Here is a 15,052-nt window from a genome sequence, read left to right on the forward strand (position 1 = left end):
CACTTACTATTATTGGTCTTTTTGATTGTAGCCATCCTAGTAGATGTGAAATGGTATCTCACTATAGTTTTATTTTGTTTCTCCCTACTGGCTAACGATCTTGAGCATCTCTTCATGTGTTTATACTCTGAGCTTTTGCTTCTTAGGGAACATAAAGGATAGTCACCTTAATACTCTTAGAAATATTTTAAAAGAATAACCAAGGACTTGAAACAGTGCCACATCCATCCCTTCTACTCTTCAGTAACACTGAAGGGGATGCAATTGCCAGCACTGTAGCTAGTTCAAGGGACACTTTTATACAACATGGGAAAGACATTTCCTCTCTCAAGAACCTTTACTTATCTGCTGCATAATCATTATAGTGATTAGGCATGGTGACCCCTAGAATTGTTTAGTGCACATCCCACACACCCACACTTAGGGATCCTAGTTGTTGCTCTCTGAGACATCAGGAGAGGAGGGCAAAAATGGTTACTCTGTTATTCTACTACCTTTGGTTGTTTAGTCCTGTAATCTGCCCCCTTCCTATTTCTTCAACAAATCCCTCAGATTTGATGGCCCTTCTGTACTGAAGAGTTTTTGTGATCTCAAACCTCTCCATTAACATATACAGCATAATATTTATAAGCATGAGTTATATAATTTATCTCTCCGCCATACAGAAGGATAGGTTACAGTCTTCATGAAGGCTTATACCTTTGAATATATGTATTAACAGCTTAACTATTTCAAAAATGGGTTATAGTAGAAATTGCTAATTGTCCCCCAATATTCATTCTTCCATTCTTCTTTGGTAACGGAACTCCTGAGTTTAGCAGGGCACATGGCCACCTTGCCAAAGATTGCATATTCTAGCCTTCCTTGCAGCTACAAGTGGCCATATGACTAGCTTTGAGCAATGTGATACGAGTGCAAGTGATGTGTGCAATTTCTAGGCCATGCCCCTAGGAAGAAAGGATGTGACCTTCACCTCCCCTTTTACTTGTCTTGATGGCTGGAATGCAGTTGTGATGGCAGGAACTGGAACAACTGTCTTAGACCTTGAGGTAAAAGCCATATGATCATGATCTATATCTATATATGTATATATAGATAGATAGATAATTTCTATAAAGTAAACTTTTCTACAGCGAATTCTCTTTCCAGTTAAATAAGAGCAGAAAATAGTTTCCTTATAGACTAAATACATTTTTGCTATAAAAAATAATTTTCTTTTACTTAGTTTATTGTAGTTATTTGTTCAAAAATCTTTCTTTACTACTTCTGAGTTTCTTCAGATCAAGGATCATGTTTAATTTATCTGTCTGTCTCCGGTGTCTAGGGTACTGCCTTGAACATATAAAGTGCTCTGTAAATATTTATTAATAAACATGAATAAGTCAGTGAAATGTAGCCCATTCCATGCTGTGTTGGATATTGTACTGTATATTCTGGGAATTCCAGACCCTACCTAATAGTTTTCTTTTACTTAGTGCAGCATTTTGTGGGTTTGTCTGTCATCATTCATCTATCTTCTCAGCACTATGGATACAGAAATAAGCCAGATTGACAGAGCCCTTTACCTTGTGGAGCTTTACTATCTAGTAGCTGTCAATTTCGTAGATCCCTAAGTTCACAAATATTCCTTCCATGATTCTGTGTCCTGCCCTTACTTGCAGTGAGGTAGAGTGTAAAGAGCACATGCTTTGGAACTACCTGGATTGGATTTGAGTCCTGATTTTTACCCCTTTGGGCCACTTTTTGCAACACTTATGTATATTAAATTTGTTCTTCCTCTTGCTTTTTACACCTACCCCAAACTTGACTAATTTAAACTAAGTGTGAAGAAGTAGCAATACCATTTTGAATAAATAAAAGTAAGAATTACAGACCTTGATTAAATAAATGTAGTTTATTACTTTCCAATACAGTACATATTATATATTTAGATTAAACGGATTTTGTTTAGTAAAAGCATAACAAAAAATTTACAAATTTCAATAGTTTCATGTTATTTAATGTATCATACAAAATAGTTCCTCTTCATCTAATGATTAACTTATGTATGTGTATGTGTACTTATGATATTTCTAATAGAGAATCCTTGTACATGTGTAGAAAATCTCTGGAAGGATACATAAAAAATTGCTAACTGATTATCTTTGGAAATTGATGGCTAAAATTCTCGTGGTAGGAAACTTTTACTTTTCGTTTTATATACTTATATACAACTTTAACTTTTTCTAAGTGTGTTTGTTATTTTTTTAATTATAAGAAACTAGTTTAAATTGAAAACATATCAATACATAATATAGTGCCTTATTAAAAAAAACTAGTTACACAGCTGTTATGTGGTTAATTCTTAAAAATTTCTGAGGGCTTGATTAAAATACATACATGTTTTACAGTGGAAAGTGTTTTCTTGAAATTATATTCTGAAAATTCATGGAGAAATCATTCACATTTTTTACATAGAAAATTTATATAGAAATTATATTTAGTGAGTATTTGACTACTATTTGACTAGTATTTGACTAGTGTTTTGTTCTCTTAGTAAAGCTACAGAACTGCCATTTTTCTGTTGGGTTCCATGTTTCCATGATAACACAGGTTTGCTCATCTAAATTTCAAAAAATTCTTTTTTTTTGGCCATGTCACGTGGCTTGCAAGATCTTAGTTCCCGACCAGGGATTGAACCCAGGCCCTTGCAGTGAAAGCGTGGAGTCCTGACTGTTAGACTGCCAGGGAATTCCCTAAATTTCAACAAATTCAATTAAGTGAAAAATCTTTTGGGACAGGTGAGTTCTATAACATTCTGATCTATAAAGAAATAAATCTGTCTACTAAAAAATGCTTTGCAGCATCTACTGCAACTCTTAGATATACATTTAATGCCAGGTTTATCAGTTAGCTGTTGCTATGTAACAAGTCACTCTAAAACTCAGTAGCTTAAAACCATTATTTATTATTGCTTACATGTCTGCACCTCAGCTGAGCTTCAGTTGATCCACGTCAGGCTCAGCTGAGAGACTTTACTTCAGGCTGAGGTGGCTAAGGGCAGCTCTGTGTTTCACAGAAGGCCAGTGGATTGTCTGGGACACCTCTGCTCCTCATGTCTTTTAGTTTCCTGAGACCAGCAAGCTATCCAGGGTATGTTATTGTCACAATAATGGTACAAAAGAGTGAACCATTGTTCATTCTTGAAGTGCTTGAAGCCTAGGATCAGGACTGGCATCATGTCCCTTTCTTCCAAAAAGCAAGTCACATAGCCAAGCCAAAAAATCAAGGGACAGGAAAGGACACTCCATCCGTGATGAGCATGGCAGTAGTGTGGGTGAAGGGGTGAAGAGTTAGGGCCAGCAAGTCAATCTGCAACACCAGATTAGATAATGAACAAATTGGGGGAAAGCTTGGATAGAGATTACAATGGTCTGAGCTGTGTGGGTTCAATAGGAGGTTGAAAATAGGAAACAGGATCTCTTGGGTAGAAGGAATGGGAATGTTTGTGAGAAGAGTGCTGAATCGTTTTCTAGCCAAAAGTGTCAAGAGAATTATAGCTGAAGAATAGCAGAGGGCTAACATGACATGGGTCCAGTGAGATTAAAAGAATGTAGTGGGAGTGAAGGGAGAGAACAAGGCAAACAGAATATTAAGAATGTTTAGGTGGAAGATCTCTGTACTGAAGACTTATTTTAGTTAACTAAATTGTTACCCAATAAGCTTGTATATTTCCAAATTATAAAATAGTCTGTAATAGTAGAGTCTAAGAGGATGAAGCATTTCTGCCCTGGGTTCAGGTTTGGCCAATGCATTATAGATACTCTGGGATTTTGGTATCTTTAAGCACATCTAATTATAGTATTTGGGGCAGAAAAGTCATAATCACCATTTTTTAAAAAAAATCATCTTCTCTTGGTTAATTTCATGTTTTTTCATTCAAAATGATGCGTTAATCAAAGTTATGAATCTTACATCACCAAGTAAGGAATATTTATTAGTAAATTAAAAATTTGTAACTATATGAATATTCCACAATATGTGTTACCTAACTGGGTACTTAAGTACAATTAATTCATGATTTCTACCCCCTGCTGATGTGAATTTAGGTGATATACCTCTTGCTTCTTGAGTACTAGATCCAGTAGAACCACATACGTCTGCCTTTTTTCTTTAACTGTACTATTTAAAATGCACTCCGTTCTTAAGAAAACAGCTGTTGTCTTTAAGTCAAACTGCATGCACAGCACCATGGCCATGCACCTCTCCCTAAGGGAACTGGTGCTCGGACTTATATTTTTGACATATTCTGAGAAAATCTCTTAAGATGACTAGTTAGTCTTCTTTGTTTCATTGCTACTATAGTTTATATCTTTTTTAAAAAAATCAACTTGATGTGCTTCTACATGTTTGAACATGTGATCCTCTGGTCTGCAGTTAGCACATAATTTCTCTCCTTTCTTTTATCCAGAAGCTTTTAGCTTTAATGCTTTTTGTGAAGGAAGGTTTATGGAATGTGTACAACCAGCCATGTGTTAAAACAGGAGAAGGCTTGATATGACTAAGAAAATTGACCTTGGCACTGTCATTTTTGCCAATATAACACTTTTGCTCCACATATTTTTTTGTTGTTGATTTTCATCCTCTTTCTTTACAGGCTGGGAAGTGATGATACCCATTTTGAGGTCGGCATGGCCAATGATGGATGTGAAGTGCATCGTTTTGATCCTACTGTTAAATCAGCTCATGTTCTGGAGAGTGAGCGTTTTTGGTATCACCGCTTGTCCGTCGACTGGCGGGACTCCCATCCAGCTGTTGCTGCCCAAAAACCATATAGCAACACCAGAAAACTGAGAACCATTTTGAATGAATTTGGGCATCACAAGGTCAGATTTTTCATTTGATTTCATAGTTAAAGTGAACAAACTCATAAGCTTTTTTTTTTTTTTAATGCAAACCAAGGATTGGATAGTTGAAGGTCCAGTTTTAACCTTACTGATCACTTATCATTATTTATAGAGTCAGCTCTGTAGATATAACATTTTGGCAAGGATAGAGATTTTAAATTGATTTCAAGATTTTAGTTGCTGTTGAGTAGTGCTAAGGTTTTGACCAAGACTTGCCAAAGAGAATAAGAAACTTACTCTGGTGTGGGCTCAAGAGTACCATTTCCATTTGGGAATTGATTTTAAATTTCCAGACAGAGCAAACTACTTATGTCAGCTTCAAATACAAAAAGTAATCAGAACCAGGTTTGTGTTTGATAAGAGATTGCTTGTGTATCATGTTTCTCACTGTTGTAACAATGATTTTGAGTCTCCAGTCTCTTAAAGGTCAGAAAATACATGTAGCTTTGATTAAAATGTACTTTGTAAAATTGAATGGACATTATGTGTATTACAACTGATATAATTATGCCAAAAGACGTCAAATCTCTACAAATATTTTATTGTGAATGGATAGCAAAAGGAAACTCAATCTTTGAACTGCGTTTTTTGAAAGCAATTTTTAGCTGTGACTAATTGCATTCTGTAGGTAGATACTAGAGAAATTCTCCTGAGTGTAGTTGTCTTGCCTTTGATTACCAGCTCTTCTTGGGCTTGGCCTATCTTGGTCTATTATTCCCAGCCAGAGATGGCATGTAATTTAGGACATGCCAGAATGGGTGTTCCTGAGATACAGTGTACATGGAACTCAATTTGAAATCTGAGTTGGCTGCTTGATCTTTAATAAAAAGACTTTTCCTCTGCATTGTTCTTTTTGCTCCCCCTCCACCTCCTCCCCTTCCTCCTCCTCTTCTTCTTCCTCTTAAAAAAAAAATCCAAAAACAGAAAAAATTCCTTTAATTGGACAATAGGAACTTCTTCAAGAACAACTTCAAAGAATTTGGTGTTCTTTTAACATGTGGTTTGAATTTTGTATTTGTATTTGTATTTTGATTTGCCATTGAGAGTAACTAGCATTTAATAGTTAGGAGCCTTAATGAAACACATACAGGGGTTTTTGCGTAAAATCTTTGAACAGAACCCAAGGAAGTTAGAGCATTTTTCAGAATATTATTGTGTTTTTGCTGCTTGTTACCTTCATAGACATGTTTTTTGCAGCCGAAAATTACAGGCTTGACCCTTTTAGCGTGTCAACTCTAGGTTATTCAAAGAGCTAACTACTGATTCTTTGTGTTCATTTAGGAGTCTTGCTGCTCCCCCTTAATGCTCTTTACATCCTGGCCCTCCACCCCCATTCTTCAAAGAAAAGACTGAGTAGAGAAAAGAGGTGAAACAAAAAGCCATTTTGCTTTTTTTGGATAATATTTTAGCCAAAGATTTGGAAAATGTGAGGATAAAATTGACTTCGAAAAATGATCTGTGGATATAATTTATCTGTGCCACATTTCATATGAAAAACGCATTTTCGGATAACCAGGTAGGCACCTGGATTGTGCTTGTTTAATTAACTCCATGGGAGCTGCAGTGGGCAAACCTTTATGCTGTAGCTGAAGCATGATGCCTTTTACAACACTGCTCCTGAGACAGCAGAAATATTTATAGTGATACTTAAAAAGGATAAATGTTTTAAAGGATTTTTCATATTCTTAGGGCTATTATTTTATTGAAAACACTAATAATGACACTTAAAAATGATTAAGATGGTAGTTTTATGTTATGTGTTTTTTTACCACGATAAAAAAAAAAATGGAGGAAAAAACCCCATAAATAATGAAATGATCTGGCTCAGAATTGCCGGGTATGTATTTGTCGCTTAAAAAAGAGTCCCTTGCTGAAAATTGAAAAGATACTGGTATTCTTTCATAGAGGTTTTTTGGGTGAATGCTTTAAAACAAAAACAACAAAATCTAAAGCCATTGGTGAGTGATTGCTTCCATTAGGAACATGCTTCTAGAAGCTACGTGGTGCCAGATAAAAGGAAACCTCATTTCTGGCCTGCAGCAGGCAAGGTCTGTTTTCATTTTTCTGCATGTGTACAGACCCTGGTAAATACGATGTAGCTCTGGCAGGGAAAACAAATAGGAAAAACACACTAAAAAATGTCAGTGCGTTTGCCTTGCTTCCACTTATTTTTCCTGCAAGTGACTATAGAAACCAAAGGGGTTTTGTTGTTTTGTTTTCACTTCATGACTTTAAAATATTTCATATAGTTTTGCGATGTTTTCCATTTTAAGGAGTTATTTTTCTTCTTCTCTTTAGCCATACATACATTCCAGCAGCTCAGGCAAAAATGTAGGCAAAAATGAAAGGCAGAATTTTGAGATGGTGACAGTAAAATGCATGTGGCTTTCATACTGCTTTTAAAACTCTTCGGTAATTTAAACTTCAAACCGTAGATCAAAAAACCTTTCTAAAGCATCAAGTGAGAGCAGCTGTATCAGCAAAAGTGTGTGCATGAGAAGCCCAGTCTGTCAGGGAATAATATCACCTGGATCCAGCATTATTTGGAATGATTAACTGTCTTCTCTTGGCTGAAGTGCTTGTTGCTGTAACTATGCATAAGAATTTTTCCAGAACATGACTAGAAATATCGAATCTGAGATTTCTGCTCATATTAATCATAATGGGTGCTTTCTTCTGAAGACTTTATTACACAGAGTATCCTAAATGATCAGGCTGGTTAATGAGAATTATTATTTTCAGCCATAACCATGCTGAAGATAATATGAATAACAGGACTGCATTAGAGCTTACCTCTGTAAGCTCATTACTCTAGGTTTGAGGCATGGGTGCTCTTGTTGGTTTTTGGCATTGGGCAAGTCATTTAACCTTTCCGGCGCTCAGTTTGACTGTCAGTAAAATGAGGATAATGATACCACCTAAATGGATTATTTCTGAGAACTGGATCAGAGAACACAGTGTGAAAGCCTCCAGCAGAGTGCCTGGCGTCAGTTTGTCATTTGATTGTAAATTCAAAGAATTTTTATTAACAGTTTCAGTAAGTTTTTACTAAATTTTATAGAAATGTTTTCTTTTTTCTCTTTGTTTCCAGGGAAAATATATCAGCAATTTCTTTGGAAGTTGCTAACTGCACCTAATTCTAGTCGAGTTTTTTTTTTCTTTGAATTTTGATAGGAACTTTATAAATTTATTTATTTACTTATTTTTGCTGTGTTGGGTCTTCGTTTCTGTGCGAGGGCTTTCTCTAGTTGCGGAGACCGGGGCCACTCTTCATCGCGGTGCGCGGGCCTCTCACTATCACAGCCTCTGTTGTTGTGGAGAACAGCCTCCAGACGCACAGGCTCAGTAGTTGTGGCTCACGGGCCCAGTTGCTCCGCGGCATGTGGGATCTTCCCAGACCAGGGCTCATTGCTCCGCGGCATGTGGGATCTTCCCAGACCAGGGCTCGTTGCTCCGCGGCATGTGGGATCTTCCCAGACCAGGGCTCGAACCCGTGTCCCCTGCATTGGCAGGCAGATTCTCAACCACTGCGCCACCAGGGAAGCCCTAGTTAAGAGTTTTTAATGAAAGGTTTGTGTGAAATTGAAGGGAATTGGTCCTTCAGAGTTGGTCATAGAAGAACTGTTATTGCTGCCTCAGGGCACTGAACAGCTTTGCTGGTGATTGTATAGAAAGTAAATCCTGTGCTGTATAGAAGTGAAATAAGCTGCTGAGAATTAATTCAGAGCAGATGTAGACCATGGGGTTGGGGCTGCTGGTCAGGTGATGCAGGTGCAGCTGACTTCCTGCCTGTTCAGCCCGGGGGGGGGCAGGTCCTCCCTCGCCCAGGATGTTGCCCCCGAGGCTGAGTGCCCGCTTGGACTCTGAAAGGAATGCCAGTTTCTGCTTTCCTGGGAAGCCAGCCCGCTATTAATTGCAAAACATCTGTTGTATGCTTGGTGCTGTGTCTAAGAGAATATGAGCTTTGAAATTAAACTACAAAAAGATTCCTTTTTCTTCTTGCTTATCAAGTTTGCAAATATAAACAATATATCGATACTGCCCTACATTGAAATGCTCGTTGGGAATACTGTTCACACTTTACTGTTGGAAATGGAAAATGATAGATTTTCTTCAGGAAGAACATCGGACCATGTGTATAAGTTATGTCACTTTTTATTTCTAGAAATCTTTGCCTTAAATTCTGTTTTGTCTGCTGTTAGCTCTGCCATACCAGCTTTTTTTGGGGGGGGGGAATACGTTTTATATGAAATGATATTCTAGAGTCCTTTATTTTTATATTTTTTGGATATAGTTTTAGTTTATGTGTCGCCTGTAAGAGTGACATATTAAGTATAGGCCTGGATTGTGTTTTTAAATCCAATCTGAGAGTCTGTCTTTAAACACGTGTGTTTAATTCACTTAGCTTTATATTTATTGTGATTACTGGCATATTGGACAAATTTCAATTCTTTTAAATTGGGCTTTTTTTTTTGTATGTTTTCTTGCAAAAGCTTTTTTTTTTTTTAATTCGTCTTGGTTACCCTTAAATTTTAAATGTATATAATTAACTATAAAATTTTAAAACAACGTATCAAATTATTCAGTATTTCTGTATTCCTCCTAAACACAACAAGGATCCTAGCAACTTAACTACCCATTGAATATGAGCCCCACATTGCTATTATCTGGAGTTTTAGTTTACCTCTTTAAAATTTTTATATTTTCTTTTGAAAAGATGTAAACATAAAAGTTGGAAGTTATGAGAATAAGAATAATACAATGAACTCTCATATATTCATCACTGATATTCATCAGTTGTTAATATTTTGCCACACTTGCCCTCTCTCATTTGTACAAATATTACATTTGCATTCGACTATTGTCTCTGCAGATTTTTAAAAAACTCAATGGAAAGGAATGGATGGATACTTCTATAATACATCTACCTATGTATGTGAATTTAATCCATTTGTATTTATCGTGATTGCTGATATATTTGGATTAATTGCATCTTTGATATATCAGTTGGCATCACAATTAATGTTGAAACAATGAAAATATCCTTATTAAAGTCAGGGAAAAATAAGGATACCTGTCATTATCATTAAAAAAAACTGGATTAGAGCTCTTTAAAAAAAAAATCTTATTTTGAGATAATTATAGATTTGCATGCAGTTGTAAGAAATAATACAGAGATTCCATGTACCTTTTCCCAATGGCAAACCTATAGTATGATATCACAGCCAGTATATTGACAATGATACTGTTCAGATACAGACCATTTCTAGTACCGTCAGGATTGTGTTACCTTTTTATAGCCACACCTACCTTCCTTTTCCCCACCTCTTTCCCTAGCCCCTGATAACCACTTATCTGTTTTCCATTTCTATAATTTTGTCATTTCAAGAATGTTATATAAACAAAATTGTACAGTGTATAATCACCGTTGTTATTTAACACAGTTCCTAAGATAATAGTTAACCCAATTAGAAAAGAGAAAGAATCTTAGGGGTAAAACTTAGGAAGAAGGAGCTAAAAATTGTTATTATTATATGCATATGTATTATTATTATTATTGGAGCACTCATTATTGGTAGATAATATGATTGCATACTGGAAAACTCAAGAGAATCTAATGAAAAACCATCAAACAATAAGAGAATTTAATGAACTGTTTGAGTGCAGTGTACAAAAATTAGAAATGTACACTTTCATGAATAACCAGAATATATAAAGGCAGAGAAGACACCATTTACAAAAGCAACAAAAAAAAGATAAAAATAAACTTAAGACATGTGCAAGATCTATAAGAAGGAAACTTTATTCAAGAATTTAAAATAACACTTGAACAAATTCAAAAGCATAGCATGTTCTTGGGTAGAAGGACTCATCATCGTAATGATTTAATCTTTCTTATGTTAATCTATTCATTTAACATGATCCCAGTAAAACTGCCGGTAGAATCTTTTTTTTTTTTTTTCAGAACAATAAACACCTTTATTACACGAGCTAAGATAGGAAGGAAGAGGATTTATTTGCCTTTCCAGGCCTTGATTTCCCTCAGATAGAACTCCAGCTCCTTTCCCTCTAGCACATAGCCGTCTACTCGGCCACACTGGCCTGGTCTTGAAGCGATGCATGCAAGAAGCTTGCCCTGCTGGAACTGCTCCTCTGGAAGACTGGTGATTTTGGCATTCTTTTTCCTTTCATCATATTTCTTCTGAATTTTTTTGATTGTTTTTAGTTTAATATCTCTTCCTCCTCAGGAGTCATCTTGGCCCCCTTCTTGGGGCAGTGCACAGTGGGACTTGTGCCACTGTCGGTATGGTGTGCTGTCAATGAGCATGATGCAGTTCTTCACCAGGGTCTTGGTACAGAACAGTTCGTGGTTGGATGCATTGTAGACAACATCAATTATCCTTGTCTTGCATGTACAACACTCCAAGCCCCAGAAGAAGTTCCGCATATCCAGCCTCAAGGCCTGGTACTTCCTGTTGCCTCCCTGCCCACGGACTGTGTGTATGCAGTGGGGGTCAACCTTGGTGTCAGTGGGGTGTCCCAGCTCATACTTCTGCTTCTTGTGGTAGGGCTTTCTCTTGCCCCCAGTCTTGCGGCGCTTGTACCAGTTGTCCTGAGAGATGCCAATCACTCGGTGCTGGCTAGAAAGAGCTGTCTTTACTCCTTTGTATATTCTTGCCTCCTTTGTCACAGATTAATTGACCATAAGTGTGTGGCTTTATTTCTGGGCTCTCTATATTGTTCTGTTGATCTACATGTCTGTTTTTGTGCCAGTATCATACTGTTTTGATTACGGTAACTTTGTAGTATAATCTGAAATTGGGGAGTGTGATTCTTCCAGCTCTGTTCTTTCTCAAGATTGTTTTGGCTATTTGGGATCTTTTGTGTCTCCATATAAATTTAAAATTTTTTTGTTTTATTTCTGTGAAAAATGCCATTGGTATTTTGATAGGAATTGCATTGAATCTGTAGATTGCCTTGGGTAGTATGGCCATTTTAACAATATTGATTCTTCCAATCCAAGAACACAGCATATTTTTCCATCTGTTTGTGTCTTATAGTTTCTGGAGTACAGGTCTGTTGCCTCTTTAGGTAGGTTTATTCTTAGGTATTTTATTCTTTTTGCTACAATGGTATTGTTTCCTCAATTTCTCTTTCTGATACTTCATTGTTAGTGTATAGAAATGCAACTGATTTTTGTATATTAATTTTATGTCCTGCAGCTTTACTGAATTCACTGATGAACTCTAATAGTTTTCTGGTGGCATCTTTAGGATTTTCTACGTATAGTATCATGTAACCTGCAAACAGTGACAGTTTTACTTCTTCCTTTCCAATTTGGAAGGAATTCCACTCCTGGTTATATCCGAAAAAAACGCCACTAATTCAAAAAGATACATGCACCCCAATGTTCATAGCAGCATTATTTACAATTGCCAAGACAAGGAAGCAGTCTAAGTGTTCATCAACAGATGAATGGATAAAGAAGATATGGTATATATATTTATACACACACACACACACACACAATGGAATACTACTCAGCCATAAAAACGAATGAAATTTTGCCATTTGCAGCAACGTGGCTAACCTTGGAGGGCATTATGCTAAGTGAAATAAATCAGACAGAGAAAGACAAATACTGTATGATATCACTTATATGTGGAAAATAAAAAATACAGCAAACTAGAATATAGCAAAAATGAAACAGACTCACAGATACAGAGAACAAGCTAGTGATTACCAGTGGGTGGGAGGGGTGATATAAGGTTAGGGGAGTAGGAGGTACAACTACTGGGTGTAAGATAGGCTCAAGGATGTATTGTACAACATAGGGAATATAACCAATATTTTTTAATAATTGTAAATGGAAAGTAACCTTTAAAAATTGTGTAGAGGGAGATTGGTTCAAGATGGCGGAGTAGAAGGATGTGCACTCACTCCCTCTTGGGAGAGCACTGGAATCACAACTAACTGCTGAACAATCATCGACAGGAAGACACCGGAACTCACCAAAAAAGATACCCCACATCCAAAGACAAAGGAGAAGCCACAGTGAGATGGTAGGAGGGGTGCAATCACAATAAAATCAAATCCCATAACTGCTGGGTGGGTGACTCACAAACTGGAGAACAATTATACCACAGAAGTCCACCCACTGGAGTGAAGGTTCTGAGCCCCACATCAGGCTTCCCAACCTGGGGGTCTGGCAACGGGAGGAGGAATTCCCAGAGAATCAGACTTTGAAGGCTAGTGGGATTTGATTGCAGGACCTTGACAGGTCTGGGGGAAACAGAGACTCCACTCTTGGAGGGCACACACGAAGTAGTGTTCGCATCAGGACCCAGGGGGAAGGAGCAGTGACCCCATAAGAGACTGAACCAGACCTACCTGCAAGTGTTGGAGGGTCTCCTGCAGAGGCAGGGGGTGGCTGTGGCTCACCGTGGGGACAAGGACACTGGCAGCAGAAGTTCTGGGAAGTACTCCTTGGTGTGAGCCCTCCCGGAGTCCACCATTAGCCCCACCAAAGGGCCTGTAGGCTTCAGTGCTGGTTTATCTCAGGCCAAACAACCAACAGGGAGGGAACTCAGCCCCACCCATCAACAGACAAGGGGATTAAAGTTTTACTGAGCTCTGCCCACCAGAGCAACACCCAGCTCTACCCACCACCAGTCCCTCCCATCAGGAAGCTTGCACAAGCCTCTTAGATAGCCTCATCCATCAGAGGGCAGACAGCAGAAGCAAGAAGAACTACAGTCCTGCAGCCTGTGGAGCAAAAATCACATTCACAGAAAGATAGACAAAATGTAAAGGCAGAGGACCAGGTACCAGAGGGAGGAACAAGGTAAAACCCCAGAAAAACAACTAAATGAAGTGAAGATAGGCAACCTTCCAGAAAAACAATTCAGAATAATGATAGTGAAGATGATCCAGGACCTCGGAAAAAGAATGGAGGCAAAGATCGAGCAGATGCAGGAAGTGTTTAACAAATACCTAGAAGAATTGAAGAAAAAACACCTAGAAAAATTAAAGAACAAACAAACAGAGAGGAACAATACAATAACTGAAATGAAAACTACACTAGAAGGAATCAATAGCAGAATAACTGAGGCAGAAGAACGGATAAGTGACCTGGAAGACAGAATGGTGGAATTCACAGCTGCAGAATAGAATAAAGAAAAAGGAATAAAAAGAAATGAAGACAGCCTAAGAGACCTCTGGGACAACATTAAATGCACCAACATTCTCACTATAGGGGTCCCAGAAGGAGAAGAGAGAGAGAAAGGATCCGAGAAAATATTTGAAGAGATTACAGTCGAAAACTTCCCTAATATGGGAAAGGAAATAGCCACCCAAGTCCAGGAAGCACAGAGAGTCCAAGGCAGGATAAACCCAAAGAGAAACATGCCGAGACACATAGTAATCAAATTGACAAAAATCAAAGACAAAGAAAAATTATTAAAAGCAACAAGGGAAAAATGACAAATAACATACTAGGGAACTCCCATAAAGTTAACAGCTGATTTCTCAGCAGAAACTCTGCAAGTCAGAAGGGAATGGCACGATATATTTAAAGTGATGAAAGGGAAGAACCTACAACCAAGATTACTCTACCAGGCAAGGACCTCATTCAGAGTCGACGGAGAAATCAAAAGCTTTACAGAGAAGCAAAAGCTATGAGAATTCAGCACCACCAAACCAGCTCTACAACAAATGCTAAAGGAACTTCTCTAAGTGGGAGGAAACACGAGAAGAAAAGGACCTACAAAAACAAACTCAAAACAATTAAGAAAATGATAATAGGAACATGCATATCAATAATTACCTTAAATGTGAATGGATTAAATGCTCTAACCAAAAGGCTTGCTGAATGGATACAAAAACAAGATCCATATATATGCTGCCTACAAGAGACCCACTTCAGACCTAGAGACACATAAAGACTGAAAGTGAGGGCATGGAAAAAGATATTCCATGCAAATGGAAATCAAAAGAAAGCTGGAGTGGCAATACTCATATCAGATAAAATAGACTTTAAAATAAAGAATGTTACAAGAGACAAGGAAGTACACGACATAATGATCAAGGGATCAACCCAAGAAGAAGATATAACAATTATAAATATATATTCACCCAACATAGGAGCACCTCAATACATAAGGCAA

At 37.5% G+C, this 15,052-nt stretch overlaps 1 protein-coding gene and 1 pseudogene across 2 annotated transcripts in view; one reads left to right on the top strand and one right to left on the bottom strand.

The window, feature by feature from the left end:
- Window positions 1–15,052, top strand: part of METTL24 (methyltransferase like 24) — a 117,256-nt gene that overhangs the window by 52,787 nt on the left and 49,417 nt on the right. For both annotated transcript variants that reach the window (XM_068551014.1, XM_068551015.1), the window contains exon 4: window positions 4,637–4,865. In XM_068551014.1, the coding sequence (XP_068407115.1) occupies window positions 4,637–4,865 (229 nt within the window). The remainder of the gene's footprint in view (window positions 1–4,636; window positions 4,866–15,052) is intronic.
- The window catches only part of LOC137769695 (small ribosomal subunit protein eS8 pseudogene), a 34,686-nt pseudogene continuing 30,514 nt past the window's right edge, over window positions 10,881–15,052 (bottom strand).

The sequence above is a fragment of the Eschrichtius robustus genome, chromosome 9, assembly GCF_028021215.1.
Source record: "Eschrichtius robustus isolate mEscRob2 chromosome 9, mEscRob2.pri, whole genome shotgun sequence".
NCBI lineage: Eukaryota > Metazoa > Chordata > Mammalia > Artiodactyla > Eschrichtiidae > Eschrichtius > Eschrichtius robustus.